This window comes from Ranitomeya imitator, chromosome 7 (genome assembly GCF_032444005.1).
Source record: "Ranitomeya imitator isolate aRanImi1 chromosome 7, aRanImi1.pri, whole genome shotgun sequence".
In the NCBI taxonomy this organism is placed as follows: domain Eukaryota; kingdom Metazoa; phylum Chordata; class Amphibia; order Anura; family Dendrobatidae; genus Ranitomeya; species Ranitomeya imitator.
Window position 1 is genome coordinate 107,254,104 of NC_091288.1, and position 26,387 is coordinate 107,280,490.

Consider the following 26,387-nt stretch of genomic DNA (forward strand, 5'->3'; position numbering starts at 1 on the left):
TTTCAGGACTTTAAATAAGTTCTATTTAAAGTCCTAAAATGTCTGTATATGTATATTGCAATGTCCTGATGAAGAAGTCTTGTACTTTGAAACGCGTTGAATAAATCCACGATCTAATGGCTACATATTTTGACCTTGAGTCATTCAGCAGCGCAGTTTAAATCCACATTTTACCCCCTTTTTTTTACCTCTGTTTGTCACGCGTGAACCTGTGGATCTGCTGCAGCAGGATATATCTATGAGCCTTTCCTTCAGCTGAAATTGGTGAGTAGAATCGGATCTATCTAATCAATTGTATCTCGGATAAGACTCTATTGCGCTCTTTTCTCTAACAGCATTTTTTTGGATTGGGCATAGTGGAAGACCCGTCGGTCCATATTATACTATCTATACTGTGGTGAAATAGATGCCACTTTGATGGTGTCTGCCAATAATTTTTGGAAATGTGAATATTCCTGGTTGGGTGTCCATTTGCTGGATTGGTCGTAGTGGAAGACTGCTCAGTCACTATTATACTCTTTCTACTGTGGTGAAATTGATGCCACTTTGGTAATGTCTGCCAATAATTTTTAGAAATGTGAACACTCCTGGTTGGGTGTCCATCTGCTGGACTGGGCGTAGTGGAAGACCTGTCGATCCATTTTTTACTAACTATACTGTGGTGAAATTGATGCCACTTTGGTGGTGTCTGCCAATCATTTTTGGAAATGTGAACACTCCTGGTTGGGTGTCCATCTGCTAGATTGGGCGTAGTGGAAGACCCGTCGGTCCCTATTATATTATTTCTACTGTGGCAAAATTGATGACACTAGTGTCTGCCACTAATTTTTTAAAATGTGTAGACTCCTGGTTGGGTCTCCTTCATGCATGTTGCCTGTAGCAGTAGGCCTCTGAGACTGTAAGGCCTACACTTCCTTGGACTCAACTGCCCGTGTTACTATCGTTACATTTTTCTGACAATGGTAGTCTACAAAACTGGTATTTATGCATCCTGAGTGTGGCTCAGCATGAAAGCAGGCAGAGGTGTTCCCTATGCTATCAGGGCACCAAGGACAGGAGGCCTACACCGATCCCTCACTCACCTCGTCTTATTGTGACATTCAATTAAAAGCTGTAAATGCTGTCCCAGACCCCAATACCTCATGCCTGGCTGTTTGATGAAGTGCCATGCTACAATTTGTACTGTGGGTGAATTAAGGCCACTTTCTGGTGCCTGTTGTCATTTGATGTGTTTCGGCAACATTTGGGGCCGTTATAAGTTTTTGTGCATGTGTTTGGTTTTGCCTCCCTTTGACATGGATGGCTATTGATTATGTTCTGCAAATATTCGATGAATAAATCAGCAAATATTGCAAATTTGCAAATCGCAATCCGAACTGAACATTGAAATATTCATTCATCTCTAATCATAACTGGAAATCAGCTTATTAATATGGTCAACTTTCTTTAGTGGAATAGTTATACAGAAGGAAATTCATATAGGATCTTATAGGGATTTTTATTTTGAAGGGTAACAGTCATTAGACTGACGCTGCCTAAATCATGAGAAACAAGAAAAAGAGCATAGCTATGTGATTGCATAGATTTATGCTTTTCTACAAAATTCTCCAGTGTTTCAGAGAAATCATAGTTTGAAAAGCCAGCTGGGGATGATAGAGAGAGACCTGACGAATTTGGTGTAGTCCTTAGTTGGTGTCTCCTAACCTCACTTGAATTGATTGACAGATGTCTCCCTTTTTCACAAATGCCAAAACCGTTCAGTGGAAAACATGCCTGCTTGGAATTGTGTATCCAGGCTTTGATTGATGTTACTCATTACTTGGGCAGCAGGAATCTAATGACAAAGTGCACATTAAGCCTTTTTGCAGAATAAATTATTTGCAAATAAAAATGCAAATGAGGCACTTCAAATTCTGATACCACATGTTTAGCAGACTTTCACTTGTACCACAACTTAATGTTTGCAATACTGTGTTCTTACCAGCATAAATAAGGGAGCAACTGCGGAAAGCAAACTAGAAAGAAGGAGGGATATACCAGTACAATATGTGTCAGGGCTCAGGCAGTGAGTGTTAAGAGTCGAGTTCCCGACGCTGCACAGGGGGAAACTCGAGCCGTGTCTGCTGTGGTCTCCCATTCTGCATCGGCCACAGTGGAGCCTGCTCAGCGGAGACGTCGGTCCCAGCGTCTCATTGAATCTGATACTGTGCAAAGGGTTCTTCTGCCTCTCCAGGCTCTGCTATTGTACCCTGCCCTGGTCTGCGACAAGCAGGCTTTTCTGGGACTAAGTCCTGCTTTGCACACACTGAGCATGCCCAGGGTAAGATCTCTCAGTGGAGATCAAGGGTCAAATGCTCAGGTACTGCAGCAACTTCCATTGGTCCTCCAGGAAGGCCCTGTACCTGATCAAGTTCTGTGGCAGCCTTCCATTGGTCCTTCTTGGAAGGTCCTGAAGTTGCTGCAGCTATAAAAGGTTCTCATGACCGCACGGCCATGCGCTAGTATCAAGTATGTATGAGCTCAGCGCCAGTGTGGTCGTGTGTATGGTCAGGGACCCGGCTGAAATAAGCCCCTAGAATGCTGACACCTCCGGCGAGGAGTTTTTGTGTGTATGCAGTCAGGGACCCGGCTGAAATAAGCCCCTAGAATGCTGGCACCTCCAGCGAGGAGTTTCTCATGAGTGAATTCAGGGCTGGCTAATAGCCATTATAATTCCGGCTCCACCGGAGAGGAGCAGCGTGTTTGGTTGGGACTGCATGACCACTGTCGGCTCTACTCAGTAGCTGTGCTCCCTGTGAGCTAAACAGGGCACATCGTTCTCTTTACTACGGGCTCTGTGGAGTAACAGAGTTCGTTTATACTACTTTACTTCACCGCCTTACTTAGCAGCAGGTTCTTTCCTGCACGATGGATCACGGGTTGCAAACGCACCTATCTCATCTAATAAAAATATTCGGTGCGTTCCGCCAACCCTAACAGTGAGTAAGCTTGTATCCCTTCATGCATGTAGAAGGGGACACTGTGCAGGGATGTCGGCAGTAGTGCTACACCATGGTTATGGTCACAATCTTTCATTGTGAGGGGGCGTGGTTTGCAGGGGACAGGAGTGGACGTGCTTTTGCATAGCTCCTGATAATCCTCTATTTTCAGCTACTTCAGTTTACTTATTTGGGGTATATTTGGACCTAAAACCTGTAAGAATATGCCTGGACTGAGAAATAATAAGATAAAAGATGACATATCAAAAAAATTTCCTTTGCCGAGACGGGAAGGTACCGGAGGGAAGCCTAATGAAGGCCTGCGTTCCCCTGAGGTAAAAGTGACTGGACATTTACCTCATAAGTTGTATCACTGCCAAAACCCAACGGTCTCAAAGCCTTATAGATCTAAGAAGACCTGTCGGACATCTGTAATAAAGACTCTTGCTATAAAGGGGGAAGGGAGTGCTGCAAAGCAGGGAAGCCTGTCAAAGGAATTCCATTCTGACAGGATAATGAGAGAATCCTCAGAGTCTCATCATATACAGCAGGTCCCAGAGGGGAAGGTTGTCTTGTTTACACAAAATGAAGGAAAACAGAGAAAGGTTCTCAGGAATGAAACTTCTTGCCAACCATCTGATAAGATAAGCAGAATACCAATACTTAAATTCAAAATTCCTCATCAACCACCTAATATATTGAGCTATAATTAGTGTTGAGCATTCCGATACCGCAAGTATCGGGTATCGGACGATATTTGCGGTATCGGAATTCCGATACCGAGATCCGATATTTTTGTGATATCGGGTATCGGTATCGAATCAATAGGGATGTGGAAAATAAAGAATTAAAATAAAAAATATTGATATGCTCACCTCTCCGGCGGCCCCTGGACTTCACGCTGCTATCCGGGAGGCTTCTTTGTTTAAAAAGCGCGCCTTTCGGACCTGTGAATGACGTCCCGGCTTCTGATTGGTCGCGTGCCGCCCATGTGACCGGCACGCGGCCAATCAGAAGCCGCGACGTCATTCTCATTCACAAAACTGCTAATTCTAGGAATTGAGGACCTGCGAATGACGTCGCGGCCTCTGATTGGTCGCGTGCCGGTCACATGGGCGGCACGCGACCAATCAGAAGCCGGGACGTCATTCACAGGTCAGAAAGGCGCGCTTTTTAAACAAAGAAGCCTCCCGGTTAGCAGTGTGAAGTCCAGGGGCCGCCGGAGAGGTGAGCATATCAATATTTTTTATTTTAATTCTTTATTTTACACATCCCTATGGATCCCAGGGCCTGAAGGAGAGTTCCCTCTCCTTCAGACCCTGGGAACCATGAGAATACCTTCCGATACTTGATGTCCCATTGACTTGAATTGGTATCGGATATCGGTATCGGCGATATCCGATATTTTTCGGGTATCGGCCGATACTATCCGATACCGATACTTTCAAGTATCGGACGGTATCGCTCAACACTAGCTATAATACTACTAAAGGGCACATGACTAAACTACAGTTAAATGGGGCCAAACGTCTACCTAATGGGAATGATGTAAGTTTGCAACTTGGTTATTTACCAGGAGAAGATACCCTTTCTAATTCCATACATATTACCAGAGACTACAATTTGGAGAAAATTAAAGGGATGTTTCCCAATGTAACTTCCTGCTCTCCTAAATATGCTAAGAAACAATAAACACCTTCTCCAAAGACGAATATCTTTTATCTCATAAAGATTTAGAAAATAATTCGGATTAATCAAATGGGTCTCTCAACTTATTTGGACATTTGGAGAGTATTCACTCTGAGAAATTTTTTGAAGAGATGGATTCTTGTGGTTATTCATCCAACGACATGGATCCTGATGATATCTCATCCTTATATTTATATTCATTTCCTTCCTCAAAAGATTCAAAAAGTTGTGAAAATTCCAAAACCATAGGAGAATTTCCACAAAAAAATGATTCTGGAAAATTGGTACAAAGAGAACTAGAAGTGCAATGCGCTTCTCATAATTCATTAATAGACAATATATGAGCCACTGAGGATCATCCATCAGAAAATGTCATGATCAACATGTGCAAGGCCCTTTTATTATCAGTGAATATTCTAAGAAAAGATTCTATTAAAGATGACAACTCAAAAATATCTTCTGAAAGCGAAACAGAATTAGTTGATTCTACGCATTTGAATAATAATAATCTTTATTTTTATATAGCGCTAACATATTCCGCAGCGCTTTACAGGTTTGCACACATTATCATCACTGTCCCCAATGGGGCTCACAATCTAGAATCCCTATCAGTATGTCTTTGGAATGTGAGAGGAAACCGGAGTGCCCGGAGGAAACCACGCAAATAAACAAAATCTTTGCAGATGTTGTCCTGGGTGGGATTGGAACCCAGGACCCCAGCACTGCAAGGCTGGGGTTGTCCTGGGTGGGATTGGAACCCAGGACCCCAGCACTGCAAGGCTGCAGTGCTACCCACTGTGCCACCGTGCTGCCCCATAGCTAAGGCATCCAAGGCTTTCATCAAGAAACTTTTTAAAGATACTTTTTTGTGCATAGTTGATGCTACACTCTCAAATATTAAAGGGGCATCTAACAGATCTTCCGATGTCACAGAAAGAATTAATTCCTCATACAAAATTTACGAGACTTCACACACTAAAGGAATGCAGGATCTCCCTACAATCTCAGATCCATTGGAAAACATCCAGAAGGATATTACTTCCTTCAGAAACAGTCTAGCTAATTTGGAAGACTTCAAAAGGAAAAGCAATGTGAAGATCAGAGGTATTCCAAAGTCGGTCCAAAACTTCCAGTTAAGGGATTACATTTCTTCGCTAATTTCTCATCTAATTCCTAACGCCAAAGAGGAAAACTTAATTGAAAAGGCCTTTAGAGTATGCAGGCCATCTGCTCTTCCATCTAATGTTGCTACAGATGTTATTGTCTCATTTTACCCCAACTAGGTAAGAAACACACTACTGGGTATATCAAAAGAGTCAAGATTCCTCTCTTCTCCGTATAGTCATTTAACCTTTTTTAAAGAAAAACTCTGCAAAAGCGGAAATTATTTCAATCCACTACACGTGAGCTTCAAAAAGCCAGAATACCCTACAATTGGACTCAGTTCTCTACGCTACAAATTAAATTTGTATATAAACTGATTACTCTTTCTTTTCCAATGGAAGGAGTTGACTTCCTGAAATTTGCCGGCATAGTTTCCTTCCGTGGGTTCTCCTGGTCTCCTTTCTATGTCCAAATCAAACCTATGTCCCAAGTGAAAAGTACTACAATCAACATTTATTGAAGTCGGTAACTTTATTATTCAAGTTCCTAGAAAAGTAGTTTTCCATTTATTCCTCAATTGTGGCTTGTACATGAACCGTACTTTGCCCCCACAAAGTCCTAGAATCACCTTTAGGTGATTCCAGACAGGACAGGCCCTTATATAAATCATATAACGTACTTACTTTTCTATTGAGAAACGACAGTTATATTAGGTTTGATACTGAGCTAAGTTTAATATGTTTGAGTAAGCTACAGCCGTTCTCTGTTTCTGTAAGCTACAGTATATATATATATATATATATATATATATATATATATATGTATGCCTGGCTTTTCTTTTCCTTTCACCCTTTTTTCCCTTACCCTTTACCCTTCGCCTCTATTAAATTTATAAAATCAATAACATTTGTCGGAAAAACAATCTTTCATTGTAAGTCTATGAGGACCTCATTCTGGCTTCATTCTAGTGTTCATAGACTTTCATTGAACTGTGACTTCCAGATCACCCACCAAACACTGAAGTGATCCAGCAGGTCACAAACTGCTGGGGACCCACTTGAGCTTAGCTGATAACAGAAGAAAGCAGCAGCTGATACATATTGAGATTAAGTGTGGGGAACTTATTTAGTGGCAACACTCCAATGGTAAAGTAAAAAATTTGTGAAAGTGATGCCTTAAAAAGTCAAACAATTCATTAAAAAATCAAGCCTTCATGCTGCTTTGATAATTGAAAAATTTAAAAATGATAACTTATGAAATATAGTGATGAAAAGGCAAAAAGAAGTATATTGAAACTCAGCTTTCTTAAGAAATTAAAAATCTATCAGAACTACATTTTATAATGATGGTTCGCTTTAGGTTAAAAAAAAATATTGTGCTGTTTATCTAATAAAGCATTATAAAGCATACAGCATGCAGTAAACGTGAAGTAGCAGTGATCTCAACCCAACTTGTCTCACCACAGCTTTCTTTTTTTGCTTTACAGGACGTTTGGAAAAATCAAACATGAAACTAAGCCATCTAAAGAATATCTTTGTTGTATCTGTGGGGTTTTTACTTATTTTTGTTGCATTTGGTGGCCTTCAAACACTTCAGGTAAATTGCTGAACAGTGTAAAAACAATATTGAAATACAGTATTGTGCATAAATTCTAGGCAGGTCTGAAAAAAATGCTGCAATGTAAGAATTCTTTTAGAAATAGAAGTGTTAATAGTATATTTTTTATCCAATAACAAAAAGCAAAGAGAATGAACAAAAAGAAAAATCTAAATGAAATCAATATTGAGTGCTACCACCTTTTGACTTCAAAACAGCAACAAAGCATCAATTCTTTTAGTTAAATTTGCACACAGGTTTTGAAGGAACTCTGCAGAGAGATTACATATATATTGCGAATCTCAGATTTTCCATTTAGCCTAGGTGTTTTTGGTTTCCTTTGGTGCTAGAGAGGTTAAATACACTTTCTATACTTATCAGTAACTTGCAGTTCTATGTTCAGCTGCTTCTGATCTAGTCATTACCTCTCCCTATAAAACCTGACCAGATCCTCTCTACCTTGCCAGTGAAAGCTTTGCTTCCTAGCCACTTTGAGATGCTGTGCTTAATAGGAGTTCGTTGTTGCTACTGCAGGTTTTTGCATGCTGTTTTGGGGTGTTTGCTTCCATCATTCTCCTATTCTCATTTGGTTGGTACATTCCAATCCTTACCTATATACCTCTTTATCTTTGGTGAGTGTTTGTATGTTTGCTGCTTTCCGTTATCCCTGTTTTGTTTTTATGTCTTGTTTGCCTTATAGTTCTGTCCCAGGCCTCACAGAGGGGGGAAGGTTTAACAGGAGCAAAGTTAGGTTGGAGACTCGGGCCTCTCTACCTTCAGGAGTATGCCCAAGATAGGAATAGTTAGGGTCCCCATTGCAGTGACAGTTTGAGGCCCCCCATTCCTTACCAAAGACCATCACAGCATGAAGCATACATCCCAACTTTTGAAGAACAGAAAGATAGACAAATTATGCAGCTCTCTAAGGCTAGGGTCACTTTGCGTTAGGGCAGTCCGTTTAGCGCATAGCACTACGGAGTGCGCTAACGCAATGTCCCAAAAGGGATCGCATTAGCTGATCCCGCTAGCGCAGATCCCCGATCTGCGCTAGCGAGGAACGGACCGCGAACGCTGCAGGCAGCGTTCGCAGTCCGTCATTCAAATGATGGTACATCACTAGCGCACGCCCAATGTGGGCGTGCGCTAGCGATGCGTTCGCCATTACAATCAATGGCGGCGTTAACGGACTACGTTACACCGTGTTATGCCGTGGTGTACCGTAGTCCATTAAATGGGTTCACATAACAAAATGTGAACCTAGCCTTAGGAAAATTTGGGCCACTCCCCTGGCCACACTCCAATCCATGCCGATTTACCATTTTCTACCCTGTGTGGTGCAGCAGTAGCACACTGAGCAGTGATGAGGCAGTGACCCAGCAAAGATCAAATCAAAAGTCTCTTAATGTTCATCTCACAGTAAAACACAGCACATGATATCCTCCGGATCGCACCCGGGAACCATATACTCCAGATTGCAGTCGATAAACACACCAGTCCACTTCCGGATCGCAGTTGGGCACAGGGCAGTCTACCTCCGGTTTACAGCCGGGCACAAGACAGTCCACCTCCGAGACCCATTACGGTGGATGACTGCATCGCCATGTATGCTGTGGTTGCCAGGCCTTTCAGCTGCCTTGGCTGTTTGGCTCTGCTTGTCTGTGTTTCTTCACAGAGGTGGAGCTCTGCAGAGCCTTCTGGTCTGCACTCCTGCCAACACCAGACTGACACGGACACTGACAAGACATACCCAACCCTCTGCTTTAGGGGTTTTTACAAGCAACCTGTGGCCTTCAGGTACATGTAAAATCCAACCAGGATTGAAACGGACTGTATGACTACCATGCTGTAGTCTGTTTCAAAGCACAAAAGCCCAGAGCAGGTTTTCCCTAAATCTGCCCTGGACACATAGCGTGCTCAGGACAATACTCACTTTTATTCTGCATTGCAATCACAGTTACACTTGTGACTGCAATGCACTCCCTTGGCCTCCATACGCCTCGGTGCGCATCCTTTGGGCAACACACAGCGACCCATACATGTAACACTGGTCACTGCCTCACACCTGGCAGAAGGAGATGTCAGAGGGGTTGTGGAAGTATGGGACATTCAGCAGGCGCCCGAGACTGCAGGTCATAGTCCCAAATCCGGGACCGTACCATTGTATCAGTGGGGAATTGGACTATAGATGTGCAGATCGATTCAGCTCCGGTTCAGCATCCAGGTCAGTGGTACCTGGTTGCTGGACAGGAGGCTGTAAATCCTTTACCATCTAGCATCCCCAGTGCAACTTTTGATTAGTCAAGGCTGGCGTAACATCATCTGTGTGTCATGCTCATCTCTGGTTGGAACCTGTCGATTTATTTTTTGCTCATTCATTCACAGTTATAGCAGCCAAAAAAAAACATTAATCCAATATATACATTTACTTATGTAAAAAAAAAGTGACAAAAAAGTACACATATTTGGTATCGCCATGTCTAGAACAACCAGCTCTATAAAACTGTCCCACTAGTTAACCCGTTCAGTGAACTGTTGTGAATTCTGTGGCTGAGTTCACTTCTGTGGTCACAAGTGGTATTGCAGTCTCTGGGCTTCCTCCCTCAGGTGTTTTGGTGAGCTCGTTGGCTGCCTTGCTATTTAGCTCCACCTGAGTCTGTCTTCCTTGCTCCTTGTCAATGTTCCAGTGTTGGATCTGAGCTACTGCATCTTTCCTTGGGCCTGCTGCTCTGCTAGATAAGTGCTTCTAGTTTGTTTTCTGTTTTTTCTGTCCAGCTTGCTATTAACTTTTGCTGGAAGCTCTGAGAAGCAAAGGGGTGCACCGCCGTGCTGTTAGTTCGGCACGGTGGGTCTTTTTGCCCCTTTGCGTGGTTTTCGTTTTAGGGTTTTTTGTAGACTGCATAGTTCTCTTTGCTATCCTCGCTCTGTCTAGAATATCGGGCCTCACTTTGCTGAATCTATTTCATTCCTACGTTTGTCTTTTCATCTTGCTAACAGTCATTATATGTGGGGGGCTGCCTATTCCTTTGGGGTATTTCTCTGAGGTAAGTCAGGCTTGTATTTCTATCTTCAGGCTAGTCAGCTCCTCAGGCAGTGCCGAGTTGCATAGGTAGTGATAGGCGCAATCCACTGCTGCTTATAGTTGTGTGAGGATAGATCAGGTACTGCAGTCTACAGAGATTCCACGTCTCAGAGCTCGTCCTATTGTTTTTGGTTATTGCCAGATCTCTGTATGTGCGCTGATTACTGCACGCTGTGTTGCCTGATTGCCGGCCATAACAGTACAAGGAGCCACACCAATGATTCCCAATAGAGGGAAAAAAGAAATCCTGACATCATTTTTTTTTCTTAGCTCTGTCTTCAGTCTTTTTTTTCCCCTAGACATTAGAGTGCTTCAGGACACAGCTGTGGACATGGATATTCAGGCTCTGTGCTCCTCAATGGATAATCTCGTTGTAAATGTACAAAAGATTCAAGATACTATTGATCAGAAATCGATGCTAGAACCAAGAATTCCGATTCCTGATTTGTTTTTTGGTGACAGAACTAAGTTCCTGAGCTTCAGAAATAATTGTAAGCTATTTTTGGCCTTGAAACCTCATTCTTCTGGTAATCCTATTCAACAGGTTTTGATTATTATTTCTTTTTTGCGCGGCGACCCACAGGACTGGGCGTTTTCTCTTGCACCAGGAGATTCTGCATTGAGTAATGTTGATGCATTTTTCCAGGCGCTGGGATTGCTTTACGATGAGCCTAATTCAGTGGATCAGGCTGAGAAAAATCTGCTGGCTTTATGCCAGGGTCAGGATGATGTAGAAGTATATTGTCAGAAATTTAGGAAGTGGTCAGTACTCACTCTGTGGAATGAATCTGCACTAGCGGCTTTGTTCAGAAAGGGTCTCTCTGAAGCTCTTAAGGATGTAATGGTGGGATTTCCTATGCCTGCTGGTTTGAATGAGTCTATGTCCTTGGCCATTCAGATCGGTCGTCGCTTGCGCGAGCGTAAATCTGTGCACCATCTGGCGGTATTGTCTGAGAGTAAACCTGAGCCTATGCAGTGCGACAGGACTATGACTAAAGTAGAACGGCAAGAACACAGACGTCTGAACAGACTGTGTTTCTATTGTGGTGATTCTACTCATGCTATTTCTAATTGTCCTAAACGCACTAGGCGGTTCGATAGCTCTGCCGTTATTGGTACTGTACAGTCCAAATTCCTTTTGTCCATTACCTTAATGTGCTCTTTGTCATCGTATTCTGTCATGGCGTTTGTGGATTCAGGCGCTGCCCTGAATCTGATGGATTTGGATTATGCTAAACGTTGTGGATTTTTCTTGGAGCCTTTGCGGTGTCCTATTCCGTTGAGAGGAATTGATGCTACACCTTTGGCCAAGAATAAGCCAAGAAGGATGGTTCGCTAAGACCGTGTATTGATTACCGCCTTCTTAATAAGATCACTGTTAAGTTTCAGTATCCCTTGCCATTGATTTCTGACTTGTTTGCTCGGATTAAGGGGGCTAGTTGGTTTACTAAGATTGATCTTCGTGGTGCGTATAATCTGGTGAGAATCAGGCAGGGAGATGAATGGAAAACGGCATTTAATACGCCCGAGGGTCATTTTGAGTATCTGGTGATGCCGTTCGGACTTGCCAATGCTCCATCTGTTTTTCAGTCTTTTATGCATGACATTTTCCGTGAGTATCTGGATAAATTCTTGATTGTTTACTTGGATGACATTTTGATCTTCTCAGATGATTGGGAGTCTCATGTGAAGCAAGTCAGAATGGTTTTCCAGGTACTGCGTGCTAATTCCTTGTTCGTGAAGGGATCAAAGTGTCTCTTCGGTGTGCAGAAAGTTTCATTTTTGGGGTTCATCTTTTCCCCTTCTACTATCGAGATGGATCCGGTTAAGGTTCAGGCCATCCAGGATTGGACTCAGCCGACATCTCTAAAAAGTCTGCAGAAATTCCTGGGCTTTGCTAATTTTTATCGTCGCTTCATCTGTAATTTTTCTAGCATTGCCAGACCATTGACCGATTTGACCAAGAAGGGTGCTGATTTGGTTAATTGGTCTTCTGCTGCCGTGGAAGCTTTTCAGGAGTTGAAGCGTCGTTTTTGCTGTGCCCCTGTGTTGTGTCAACCTGATGTTTCTCTTCCGTTCCAGGTCGAGGTTGATGCTTCTGAGATTGGTGCAGGGGCGGTTTTGTCACAGAGAGGTTCTGGTTGCTCAGTGTTCAAACCATGTGCTTTCTTTTCCAGGAAATTTTCTGCTGCTGAGCGTAATTATGATGTGGGCAACCGAGAGTTGCTGGCCATGAAGTGGGCATTCGAGGAGTGGCGTCATTGGCTTGAGGGTGCTAAGCATCGCGTGGTGGTATTGACTGATCATAAGAACCTTACTTATCTTGAGTCTGCCAAGCGCTTGAATCCTAGACAGGCCCGTTGGTCGTTATTTTTTGCTCGTTTTGATTTTGTGATTTCATACCTTCAGGGCTCTAAAAATGTGAAGGCGGATGCTCTGTCTAGGAGTTTTGTGCCCGACTCTCTGGGGTTATCTGAGCCGGCGAGTATCCTCAAGGAAGGAGTCATTGTGTCTGCCATCTCCCCTGATTTGCGGAGAGTGTTGCAGAAATTTCAGGCTAATAAACCTGATCGTTGTCCGGCCGAGAAACTGTTCGTCCCTGATAGGTGGACTAGTAAAGTTATCTCTGAACTTCATTGTTCGGTGCTGGCCGGTCATCCAGGAATCTTTGGTACCAGGGAGTTGGTTGCTAGATCCTTCTGGTGGCCATCTCTGTCACGGGATGTGCGTGCTTTTGTGCAGTCCTGTGGAATTTGTGCTAGGGCTAAGCCCTGCTGTTCACGTGCCAGTGGGTTGCTTTTGCCCTTGCCGGTCCCGAAGAGGCCTTGGACACATATTTCGATGGATTTCATTTCTGACCTTCCCGTTTCTCAAAAAATGTCGGTCATTTGGGTGGTCTGTGATCGCTTTTCTAAAATGGTCCATCTGGTGCCCTTGGTTAAATTGCCTTCCTCCTCTGATTTGGTGCCTTTGTTCTTCCAGCATGTGGTTCGTTTACATGGCATTCCTGAGAATATTGTTTCTGACAGAGGTTCCCAGTTTGTCTCGAGGTTCTGGCGAGCCTTTTGTGGTAGGATGGGCATTGACCTATCTTTCTCCTCGGCCTTCCATCCTCAGACTAATGGCCAGACCGAACGAACCAATTAGACCTTGGAAACATATCTGAGATGTTTTGTTTCCGCTGACCAGGATGATTGGGTGTCATTTTTGCCGTTGGCTGAGTTCGCCCTTAATAATCGGGCCAGCTCGGCTACCTTGGTCTCTCCATTTTTCTGCAATTCTGGGTTCCATCCTCGTTTCTCTTCAGGACAGGTTGAGTCTTTGGACTGTCCTGGTGTGGATTCTGTGGTGGACAGGTTGCAGCAGATCTGGACTCAGGTAGTGGACAATTTGACCTTGTCCCAGGAGAAGGCTCAGCTTTTCGCTAATCGCAGACGCCGTGTGGGACCCCGACTTCGTGTTGGGGATCTGGTTTGGTTATCTTCTCGTCATATTCCTATGAAGGTTTCCTCTCCTAAATTTAAACCTCGTTTTATTGGTCCGTATAGGATTTCTGAGATTCTCAATCCGATGTCTTTTCGTCTGACCCTCCCAGACTCCTTTTCCATACATAATGTATTCCATAGGTCGTTGTTGAGGAGATACGTGGCACCTATGGTTCCATCTGTGGAGCCTCCTGCCCCTGTTTTGGTGGAGGGGGAATTGGAGTATATTGTGGAGAAGATTTTGGATTCTCGTGTCTCTAGACGGAAACTCCAGTATCTGGTCAAATGGAAGGGTTATGCTCAGGAAGATAATTCCTGGGTTTTTGCCTCTGATGTCCATGCCCCAGATCTTGTTCGTGCCTTTCATGTGGCTCATCCTGGTCGGCCTGGGGGTTCTGGTGAGGGTTCGGTGACCCCTCCTCAAGGGGGGGGTACTGTTGTGAATTCTGTGGCTGAGTTCACTTCTGTGGTCACAAGTGGTATTGCAGTCTCTGGGCTTCCTCCCTCAGGTGTTTTGTTGAGCTCGTTGGCTGCCTTGCTATTTAGCTCCACCTGAGTCTGTCTTCCTTGCTCCTTGTCAATGTTCCAGTGTTGGATCTGAGCTACTGCATCTTTCCTTGGGCCTGCTGCTCTGCTAGATAAGTGCTTCTAGTTTGTTTTCTGTTTTTTCTGTCCAGCTTGCTATTAACTTTTGCTGGAAGCTCTGAGAAGCAAAGGGGTGCACCGCCGTGCTGTTAGTTCGGCACGGTGGGTCTTTTTGCCCCTTTGCGTGGTTTTCGTTTTAGGGTTTTTTGTAGACTGCATAGTTCTCTTTGCTATCCTCGCTCTGTCTAGAATATCGGGCCTCACTTTGCTGAATCTATTTCATTCCTACGTTTGTCTTTTCATCTTGCTAACAGTCATTATATGTGGGGGGCTGCCTATTCCTTTGGGGTATTTCTCTGAGGTAAGTCAGGCTTGTATTTCTATCTTCAGGCTAGTCAGCTCCTCAGGCAGTGCCGAGTTGCATAGGTAGTGATAGGCGCAATCCACTGCTGCTTATAGTTGTGTGAGGATAGATCAGGTACTGCAGTCTACAGAGATTCCACGTCTCAGAGCTCGTCCTATTGTTTTTGGTTATTGCCAGATCTCTGTATGTGCGCTGATTACTGCACGCTGTGTTGCCTGATTGCCGGCCATAACAGTGAACACTGTAAAAAAAACAACGAGGCAAAAAAGCAATGCTATATCATCATACTGCCGAACAAAAAGTGCAATAAAGCACGATCAAAAAGACTAATGTAAATAAATATGGTACTGCTGAAAATGCCATCTTGTCCCACAAAAAAAATCTACCATGCAGCTCCATCAGCAGAAAAATAAAAAAGTTATAGCTCTCAGAATAAAGCAATGCAACAATAATTTTTTTCTATAAAATAGCTTTTAGTGTGTAAAAATGTCAAAACATAAGAAAAGATATAAATGGGGTATCCATTTAATCGTACTGACCAGAAAAATAAAGCGGCTTTATAAATTTTAGCACATGCTGAACGGTCTAAATAAAACCCTCAAAAGACAATTGCTGAATTGCTGTTTTTTTTGTTCACACTGCCTCCCAAAATCGGAATAGAAAGAGAAAAAAAGTCATGTGCCCAAAAATGGTACCGGAAAAAAAGCAACTCGTCCTACAAAAAACAAGCCATCACATGACTCTGTCAGCTTAAATATGGGGATGCAAAAACTAATTTTTGCAATACATTTTTTTTAGCGTGTGATAGCAGTCAAACATAAAAACCTGATATAAATCTGGAATCACTGTAATTACACCAACACAAAGAAAAATGTTGTCTAATCATTTATTTTGCCCAAGGAACTGCATAAAAAATGGATAATACCAATTCTCCACCTGCTGTTGATTTTTTCATTCTGCCTCCCTAGATCACAGTAGGGCTCAGTGCACATCTGTCCTGCTCTCTCCACTGAGCACTTACATTGGGGTTTCCATGTAAAGAAGATTCCCTATAATGAGACAGATGAAGGCACTGTGGGCGCCGTATAACCTGTGATTCGGCAGTTTCCATCTTTTTAGGCAAGCATAAAAGCGTGGTGGGCCACAGATTTGTGCATTTCTGGAAAGGACAATGCGGCACAGAGACCAGGCAGAGTGCAGAGTATCTCTGCTGCCCCATTATAGTGAATAGATCCCTCGGGGGTTTCATCTGTCACATCACTTGGAGATTTAGATGGAAATCCAAAACTACCGTATGTGCTCGTGTATAAGCCAAGTTTTTAAGCACATTTTTTTTGTGCTGAAAACATCCCCTCGGCTTATACGAGTCAATTGTCCCAGAATGCTGACGTGGGAAGGTTAGCGGCAGAGCAGCGGTTCACAGAAGCAGGAGCTGGAGGCTGTGGCTAAAGCCTGTGTTTTGCTGCTGAAGAGAAATTAATATTCATTTCTCTGTACTAGCGCACAGTGACAGCAAAAATGGGCAACAATCATGTTGCAGATAGTGCTGCAAGAAGACGCTCATGGGTCAGTCTCTTTCATGAGATCCAAGTCTATAGTGAGTTGGCGATGGGATAACACTCAAGCTTGCTTCCTCCATCCCCTCCTGGCAACCACAGACAACAGAGAGGCAATCATTATCCTCTTCATCTTTTAATTGTTGCACGTCCATCACCTCCTCCTTGTCCTCTCCTCGTCCTTCTCCATTTGTTCCTCCCATGGCAACCACCTGTCAGGTGACAGAATGTAACTTAGAGATATGGTTAACCCTTTCACACCCTCCTCTGCTTCCTTCTCTTTCCTCGGGACCACCATCACCTCTTCCCACAGACTATTCAAAGTGTGCTCCAGCATGTAGATGACCAGAATAGTGCTACTGATGACAGCATCGTCTGCGCTAACCATCTTATAAGCCATTTCAAAAAACATGCAGAAGGTTGCAGAGATCCCTCATTTATGTCCACTCTGCAAGTGTAAATTGCACCACATCCATACTGCGTTGGGCCTGGATATGCAAAATGACATACTGCACCAGGTCTCGGCACTGCTGCCACAGTCTCTGCAGTATGTGCAGAGTTAAATTCCACAGTGTCATCACATCGCATATAAACCCCTTAAGCAGTAGGCCGAAAGATCTCGATACCAACTTAAGAGGAATGGAGGAAGTGAGCACACAACAACAGTGGTTTCTGAATCAGTGCATCCAGGCTGGGATGGTGGTAGAGGAATTGCTGTACCATCAGGTTGAGGATGCAAGCCAAGCATGTGTGTGAGGTTGCCCCAGTGTAAGGTTAGCACCGTTATCGCACAACCTACCCTCGCTCCAGGATCAGTGTAGACAGCTCAAACTCAGCATAGATAACTGTCCAAAACTCTTGAACTGTATGACTGCGATCTCAAAGGCATATTAATTTAAACACTGCCAGATTGCGTTGAGTCCTGGCTGCGCAGTACAAAGGTGGAAGGATACTCTCTGCATTGAAACGCGTGTCTCATTAAGGCAGGGGTTGAGGGTGCAGGATGAGGCCCTAAAGGACGTTGAGGAGGCAAATTCACTGGAGGAAGTGTTAGAGGGCCTCCCCCTCACTTGACTTTCCCCTGTCAAGTCCATCCTTAATGCAGCAGCCAGGGTCATCTATCTGGTTAATCGGTACTCGGACGCCTCCGCTCTGTGCCAGTCATTGCACTGGTTGCCCATACATTATAGGATTCAATTTAAACTGCTTGTTTTCACCCACAAAGCTCCCCACAGTGCGGCAACCCCTACATTTCCTCCCTCATTTCTGTTTATCAGCCTACTCGCTCGTAATGCTTTGCAAGCGATTTTCAACTTACATCCACACTAATCCGTACCTCCCACTCCCAGCTTCAAAACTTCTCACGAGTAGCACCAATCCTTTGGAATGCCATACCACCAGAAATTAGGACCAACCACAACTTACAAAGTTTTAGGTGCTCATTAAAAACACATCTGTTTAAGGCGGACTATCACGCTCCCTAATCAAAGTCATTTTATATATAGTCCATTCTCTTTTGCTCTGATCATACTCCTCCATCAAACTCAATGGCTCCCAAAAGCACAACAAATAATGGCTGGTGACCAGCTCATTCATTCTTTATCTACCCCCCATTTCCTCAAGATAGCTGGACCATCATTGTAAATAAGCACCTGTACTTTGTCACCCCCACCTCAATGCAGATTGTAAGCTCTTATGGGCAGGGTTGCTATTATCTTTGTCTTAATTATTGTATTATCATTAACTTTGTTATGACTCTTGTATATGAACTGTTGAATTGTAAAGCACTGTGGAATATGTTGGCGCTATATAAATAAACAATATTGCTATTATTATTGGTATTATTATTAGTTTTGTCCTGCAAGCCCAAGGGATTCCACGACTTGGTGTCTAGTGAAACCACTTTCTAGTGCTTTAGTTCTTCATCCCTTGGTGGGAAATAGTTTAATTCTCCAACCTAAGCTGTCTATTAATTTAGTTCTCCATGTTCTGGTGGGTATTTGTTTTGTTTTCCAACCCAAGTTGTTTAGTAGGTTAGTTCTCCAACACCTGTTGTCTAGTAGTTTAGTTCTCCATCTTATAGTGTGTAGTGCTTTAATTAACCAACTTTAGGCATTTAGTAGTTTATTTCATCAAGCCCTGTTGTTTAGTAGTTTAGTCCTCCTTCTTATGGTGTGTAGAGGTTCAGTTCTCCATCCCCAAGCACCCTGCAAGTCTTGGGGATTCCAAGACTTGTGGAGCAGCAACTTTCCTGACTGCCCCACAGCCACCAGAGTCACCCAGTGCCCAGTTAGCAAAATGTAATGCCCCTGTTGATGCTTGCTCGTTTAAGTGTCAGTGTTGAAATGCACCCTGGCAGGCATAGAATTTTTCAGGGAATGGTTGATGTTGTCTGCGTCATGCTGGTGTAGCACAGGCACATCTTTCTTATAGAAACAATGGTGAGAGGGCAACTGGTACTTGGGGAATGCGATGGCCATCAGCTTTCTGAAACTGTCTGAATCCACAAGGCTGAAAGACTGAATTTCCTTGGCCAAAAGATTGGATTGTCCATCCAATAATCACAGAGATCAAAGTCCGTGAGTCACGCAGAACCACCCACTGTGATCTTTGGAGCAAATAGCTCACAGCTGGCCCCTATCGTTTAGACAATTACACGATTGGACAACAGTCAACTGAGGAGGCTGCAGGCTGTTCACCATAATTAATTCTCAGAAAAGTAATAGTGAGTGTACGGTGTTGTGTATATACCACCGTACGATCATTGCTAACTCCAAAATAACCCCACACTCCTCACTGCCACCACAATCCGGTTTTTAAACCAATAAATAAATATAGGCCCCTGGGTTGCCATTCTTCTATGGAGGTTCACACCATCAGGGTCTCCCATCCCCTCTTCCTCATAGTAGTGGTCACATACTATCCCCCAGGCTCACCCACCCACTTCCTTGACCACTTTTATGCGTTGCTGCCATACTTTATGTCCTCAGAATTGCCAGCCCTTATCCTGAGAGACATCAACAGCCCCACCTCCCCAGCTGCATCCCAGCTTCTATCTCTAGCCACTTCTCGTGGCCTCTCTCAACTATCAACCTCTGAAACACACAAAGACAGTAACACCCCTGATCTGGTCTTTGTCCAGCTCAGATTAATCTCCTACCTAGATAACTCACCTCTTACCCTTTGTCCCCCAAGAAATTAGGAGTAGAACCATAACTTACATATCTGTATAGGGCAGTCTATCACGCTCCTTAATCAAAGTCCTTTTTATATCTAGCTTATTCTGTACTTCTGTGAACACAATTCGCCATCAAACCCATCCATACCCAAAAGGCTCATGCAGCCTTTATCTACCCCCCATTTTCTCAAGATGGTTGCACCATCATTGTAAATAATCACCTGTAACTGGTGTCACCCCCACTTCATTGTAGATTATAAGCCTCTGAAGAGGAGGGTCATCATTAGCTCTGCTTTAATTATTTGAGTATATTAAACTTTGTAACTTGTTTTATACAGTATGAACTGCTAACTTGTAAAGCTCCATGGAATATGTTTGCACTATATAAATAAAGATTATTATTATAAGTAGATTGAAGATAGTGAAGTTAACGTTCTTAGCTTTACCATGTGTAGGAGGAAACAATCTTTTACATGAGCACAACTGCACAAAAGAGGCCTCACTTCTGTGGAGTAGTGTGAACACGACAAGAGATGTTACGGTGGATTGAGAAAGATGGGGTGTGCTTATTATCTAAGATTAGACAAATCAGCAGGCATGTCCAATTCTATATCATCTGATAGGCTCTCACTCACCCAGACTGTAGCGTGTAAACAAGTGGAGGTTCTGTGGCCGGAGACCTGTGTGACAACACTTGCCACGGTGAGAATCAGTAGATGCAGTTGATGGGGTGGGTGGGTGTTGGTTGGTGAGACCCGCTAGTCTGCACTTTAACACAGTTTTATTCCCAGACTACTACCATTAAGAAATCCATCCTTTCGACATTTGTGCTCATGTAACGATACAGTGCTTCAACTGCCCATTCACCCAATTTTTGTTGCACCAACTGTGCTGCAGTCACTCCCTCCTTTGTATGGGTTTTCAAGTTCTTTGTCCCCATTCTTAAAAGAGAGTTAATACTTCCATAGAGTTTTGAAAGTTGACCTGAGAAACCTGTCATTCATTTTCTAAATCGGTATTGCAAAATTTTAATTCTGTTCTTTCTCCTTGCAGAGTAGTCTTAACCCTTCTGGAGGTCTGGGTGCTGTTTCTCTAAGTGTCACATATGGTGGTCAGATCTTTTCTGCAGCAGTTTTTACTCCTTTTGTCATTAGCAAACTTGGATGTAAACTGACACTTACAATTGTCACCTGCTTTTACATCATCTACACTCTGGCAAACTTTTATCCAAAATGGTAATGTTTAATATAATATGTTTAAATATATTTTTGTATGCTCAAGACTTATAATGAAATATATAAAGTATTCAAATTTAGGGGTTGTTAACACAGTATTTACATTGTTCTCTTGACTCCAGCAAGAGTTGCATCTGATTCCCCAAAAGACTTGCATTCAGATATGCTTCTAACAAAGCCATTGAATTTAATGAGGCACGCAGAGTCATAAGTAGAAAATTGCATCTGAATTGCTTTTTTCCAAGATTCAGACTAAACAGCTAGATAGAGTCATAAGTGCAATGCCAAATGCAGTATGATCAGCCCCTAAATTCATTATGTATTGGTTCAGTAAGTTAAAAATGCCCAATTATTTTACTTATATAGTACAAATCCCTATCAATGTCATATGAGTAAATAAAGCAGTTGGCACAAGTATGACCATGGCTCTATTCCATATTTGGTGGTCTATGAAAGTGTCTACAATGAAACTACCAATTGCACAAGTCTAAATGACATTTTACCCCAAAGTGTTAATTAAGACACTGACAAATTAATACTAATTAACATTATTAATTAAGACTTATATGCTTATCAACATATTTTTTGTCTTTTTTGGCTTGATTTTTCAGGTATACCCTAATGCCTGCATCTGTGATTTTGGGTTTAGGGGCAAGTCCCTTCTGGACTGCAAAGTGCACATACCTTACAGTTTGTGCAAGGCAATATGCGCTGAAATATGACAAGAAGGAGATGCATGTCATCAACCAATACTTTGGAATCTTTTTCTTTGTATTTCAATCATCTCGCATTTGGGGAAACCTAATCTCTTCTTTAGTATTAAACTTGGCACAGCCAAATGGTAAGTAACCATCATCCATTAAAATTATTCAATGACTTGTTTAGGTCGGTCCAAGGTTTATATTATTATTAATTGTCAGCTGATAAAGCACATACAGTAAATTATTGTGAAAAAAAGATTAGAACATCTCAATAAAACACTTTTATTCCACAAATATTGATAAAATCATTAATAACTAGTGTTGAGCATTCCGATACCGCAAGTATCGGGTATCGGCCGATACTTGCGGTATCGGAATTCCGATACCGAGATCCGATATTTTTGTGATATCGGGTATCGGTATCGAATTAATAGGGATGTGTAAAATAAAGAATTAAAATAAAAAATATTGATATGCTCACCTCTCCGGCGGCCCCTGGACTTCACGCTGCTAACCGGGAGGCTTCTTTGTTTAAAAAGCGCGCCTTTCGGACCTGTGAATGACGTCCCGGCTTCTGATTGGTCGCGTGCCGCCCATGTGACCGGCACGCGACCAATCAGAGGCCGCGACGTCATTCGCAGGTCCTCAATTCCTAGCATTAGCAGTTTTGTGAATGAGAATGACGTCGCGGCTTCTGATTGGCCGCGTGCCGGTCACATGGGCGGCACGCGGCCAATCAGAAGCCGCGACGTCATTCTCATTCACAAAACTGCTAATGCTAGGAATTGAGGACCTGCGAATGACGTCGCGGCCTCTGATTGGTCGCGTGCCGGTCACATGGGCGGCACGCGACCAATCAGAAGCCGGGACGTCATTCACAGGTCCGAAAGGCGCGCTTTTTAAACAAAGAAGCCTCCCGGTTAGCAGCGTGAAGTCCAGGGGCCGCCGGAGAGGTGAGCATATCAATATTTTTTATTTTAATTCTTTATTTTACACATCCCTATGGTTCCCAGGGTCTGAAGGAGAGTTTCCTCTCCTTCAGACCCTGGGAACCATGAGAATACCTTCCGATACTTGATGTCCCATTGACTTGTATTGGTATCGGATATCGGTATCGGCGATATCCGATATTTTTCGGGTATCGGCCGATACTATCCGATACCGATACTTTCAAGTATCGGACGGTATCGCTCAACACTATTAATAACATTATCTTTTTGTTAATGAAAGACAAGTCCATCTTACTCAGAGTGACAGGTGTAATTTGACATAGCTCCTTATCTTCAAGGTAGAGAAGATGGGGGAGGAGGCGTGAGGAGCAGGAAAGGGAACGGTGACAGGCAGAAAATCATGGTGCAGGTGTAACGAATGGACACGGAGGCACAGATGTAGAAGTTCACATTCGTATTTATTGAAGTTAAATGTGGAACCACTAGACCACGGTCCAGGGTGCTCCTAATGGGGCGTTAATGCGTGAGCTCCAAACACCCGTAGTAAGTCCCCTCGAACAGGGACAGAATGGCATGCCCGGAGGACACGGATGCTACCTTCAGTTAGACCCCGTACTCGTGGCGGCTGTCCCAGCGGAACAGATAGGCCAGCAGGGTTAGTGGATGCTGCAGAGCTGACCGGAAGATACCGGGTGTTCGAGTAGAAGCTGGTACTGGGAGTACTGGGGTAGACTGGAAGAATGGCAGGTAGACTGGCGGGACTAGACGGGTGCAGCGTAGATGGTGCGCATGCAGTCCAGAATAACCGGGTAACAGATAGCAGCGGATCTGTGGAAACAGACAGTGTAAGCGAAGTACTTGGCAGATACTTCAGAAACAGAAGCACACATAACCGGAAGTTAGCAACAGTGAATACTTGTTGCTCCGGTGACCTCCCTATGGTGGAGGAGCTAGAAATAGTAGTCAGCTACATGCTACTGGTTAGAGGCAACTTTTGGAAAATGCACACTGTCTCTTTAAGAGACCGGGAGTGAGCGCGCGTGCGACCTAAGAACCCTGCCTGGGAACCTGCTGTCTGCATGCCAGGAAGCAGGAGAGGAAGGAGGGACAGAGGCTGCTTTCAGACAGCGAGGAGGCGGCACAGAGCGGGAGTCCCGATGAAGACCCCTTGGAAGTACAGGAAAAGGACCGAGTGTAACAGCAGGGCTGGGTAACAAGTGTTTTACCTCACATCAGAGCTTGATTCAGATCAAGGCAGATCAGCTTTGCTGCGTAATTCCCTCCACGTTGCTGCCATAATTGTATATGAGCTAAAAAGTGAATGAAAAGCAGGCATTCCCCTCTCTATATTGTGCTGTCTATGGGAGAAATCACTGCAACTTGTCTTCTCCTAAAGCTCCATGTGGATTGCAAATTCCAGATAGAGCATGTAGCAGAATTTAATGAATATGAACGTTACATAAAGGCTAGAAATGGTATCATTCCTGATGTTCAAGCCCAGATCACCTTATTCTGAAAAGTTGCTTGAAAGCACAGTTACCCTTTAAATATGTCCATTAAGGGGAGTGAGGAGACTCATTAAATCTGAGCCTTTTGGTCAGAGGTACAGCAGAGTTTTATCATAGTTTGCTCCAAGTTACATCAGTCTTTCTCATACGTGTAAAGAAAAAAAGGGCCTCATAATGAATTGGAGGTTGGGAGCAATATCAAAGACTTAACGTCCTCCACAATCCCCAATTCGTTATAAATCCCTGTATAATGTCCTCCACCCTCTCGTTTCATTATAAGTGACTGATAGCATCCTCTTCTACCACACAATTCATTACAAAGTGCCGTATTTTCCAAAAAACTAATTTCCCTCCCCAACATTGTGCTCTCCACAGTGTATTAAAAAATAACATCACTCACCTCTTCAGACATTCCCCCTCAGCATCACTTCTTTCCTCTTTTTGCCAGGTCCTTTCTAAATGACAAAGGTGCCATGCTGACCTCACACCATGCACGTCTACGTCATAGAGAAAGTGCAGGGCAGAAAGCGGACAGATGGGTTCCTGCAGCTCCTCTTCCATTTTAGACTGTAGGCAGCAGAGCTGCAGGCAGGCGCCCTGCTTGGCATCTCGCTAATGATGACAGCAAGCCAATAACCTAGGAAAGGGTCCTCCAGTGTCTCGGGCCCCAAGTAACAAGCCAGATCATAAGCTGCTGGTACAGCAGCTCACCTACACCTCTGGGCCCAGTGAGGATGCATCGGCTGTGCTAGCATCATGTCTGCCCCTATCTCAGTTAGTAGATAAACTGGACATGGAGATAGGAAATAAAAAAAACCACTATAATGTATTTTATATAACATTTTCTTAACATTTTTAATCAATAGATTTATTTTTGGATTTGTTTCTATTCCATTTCTGTAATAATTGTGGTTATATAGAATGAATTTTCATTCATTTGTAGATGAAACTATATGGAATAATACAAACTGTGGCTCAAGTGAAGCCTTATTACTGACAGGAAATTGGAGTCCTATTAGTGGAAATGTGAATGAACAATATGGAAATTGGAGTCAGACTTCTACCAGCCCATCACATCCATCAAAAACTCTAGTTTATATCATTTTAGGCGTATATGTAGGTAAGATAGTTTTGATAATTTTTATTTTGCTAAAATGATTTGTTATTATCTAATATATAATTGCCCAGAATACTACTTCCTGCAATTTGTGCCAACTTCCGTGGCTTTGTCCGGAGCTAATGTCCGGAGCTAATGTCCGGAGCTAATGTCCGGAGCTAATGTCCGGAGATTAATTGCCTAGAATACTACTTCCTGCAATTTGTGCCAACTTCCGTGGCTTTGTCCGGAGCTAATGTCCGGAGCTAATGTGCGGAGATAATGTCCGGAGCTAATGTCCGGAGCTAATGTCCGGAGATAAGTGACATCAACAGTGTCCAGTGTCTGATTGGTTGCCGCCTGCTGCGAGCGACCAATCAGAAACGTGCCGTACTGTGACACACTCCGCCCGCCATTTTGGTGTGATTTTTGAATTTTTACCTCACAGCAAGTTTCTACTGCGTGGAGGCGGGCCCAGTGACGTTGCTCTTCAAGCTCCTGCCGAATTTCGTCAAAAAAATGATAATACCATTTACCAAAACTATATATATTTAGTTGTGAAGTGGTTCAGTGACATTTTCACACCAATTTTGAACTTTTGTTTGGTGTTTTCTCCATATACTGCCTATTATTTTTGTTCTTTCTTACTATTATTTATTAATTGTATTATTCTTACATTTGAATAAATAAAGTATATATGGATTCTAGACTCCCAATTCTTTAGAATCGGGCTGCCATCTAGTAAAAAATAAAAAGATATTTTAAAACTTCCTTAAAGGGACACTGTCACCTGAATTTGGAGGGAACAATCTTCAGCCATGGAGGCAGGGTTTTTGGGTGTTTGATTCACCCTTTCCTTACCCGCTGGCTGCATGCTGGCTGCAATATTGGATTGAAGTTCATTCTCTGTCCTCCGTAGTACCTGCCTGCACAAGGCAAGATTACCTTGCGCAGGTGTGTACTATGTAGGACAGAGAATGAACTTCAATCCAATATTGCAGCCAGCATGCAGCCAGCGGGTAAGGAAAGGGTGAATCAAACACCCCAAAACCCCGCCTCCATAGCTGAAGATTGTTCCCTCCAAATTCAGGTGACAGTGTCCCTTTAACCCCTTCATTACGAGGTGATTTTCCATTTTTTTTTTATTTTAGTTTTTTCCTCCACTTTTTCTAAAAGCTATAACTTTTTTTATTTTTCTGTCCACATGGCTGTATAAGGGCTTGTTTTTGGCATGACAAGTTGTACTTTTGAATTCTGCTCGTTTTGAGTAACGAGGATAAGGG

At 43.3% G+C, this 26,387-nt stretch overlaps 3 protein-coding genes across 3 annotated transcripts in view; 1 reads left to right on the top strand and 2 right to left on the bottom strand.

Moving 5' to 3' along the window:
- Positions 1 to 23,112, bottom strand: part of LOC138644847 (gamma-crystallin 1-like) — a 404,828-nt gene extending 381,716 nt beyond the window's left edge. The window contains exon 1 of the mRNA XM_069733735.1: positions 23,109 to 23,112. The gene's annotated coding sequence lies outside the window, so the exon portion shown is untranslated. The remainder of the gene's footprint in view (positions 1 to 23,108) is intronic.
- Positions 1 to 23,118, bottom strand: part of LOC138644848 (gamma-crystallin-3-like) — a 241,728-nt gene extending 218,610 nt beyond the window's left edge. Inside the window, exon 1 of the mRNA XM_069733736.1 lies at positions 23,109 to 23,118. The gene's annotated coding sequence lies outside the window, so the exon portion shown is untranslated. The remainder of the gene's footprint in view (positions 1 to 23,108) is intronic.
- The window catches only part of LOC138646105 (protein unc-93 homolog A-like), a 100,814-nt gene that overhangs the window by 71,563 nt on the left and 2,864 nt on the right, over positions 1 to 26,387 (top strand). Inside the window, exons 3-6 of the mRNA XM_069735570.1 lie at positions 7,258 to 7,367; positions 20,668 to 20,849; positions 21,461 to 21,690; positions 24,952 to 25,128. Coding sequence (XP_069591671.1) covers positions 7,258 to 7,367; positions 20,668 to 20,849; positions 21,461 to 21,690; positions 24,952 to 25,128 — 699 coding nt within the window. The remainder of the gene's footprint in view (positions 1 to 7,257; positions 7,368 to 20,667; positions 20,850 to 21,460; positions 21,691 to 24,951; positions 25,129 to 26,387) is intronic.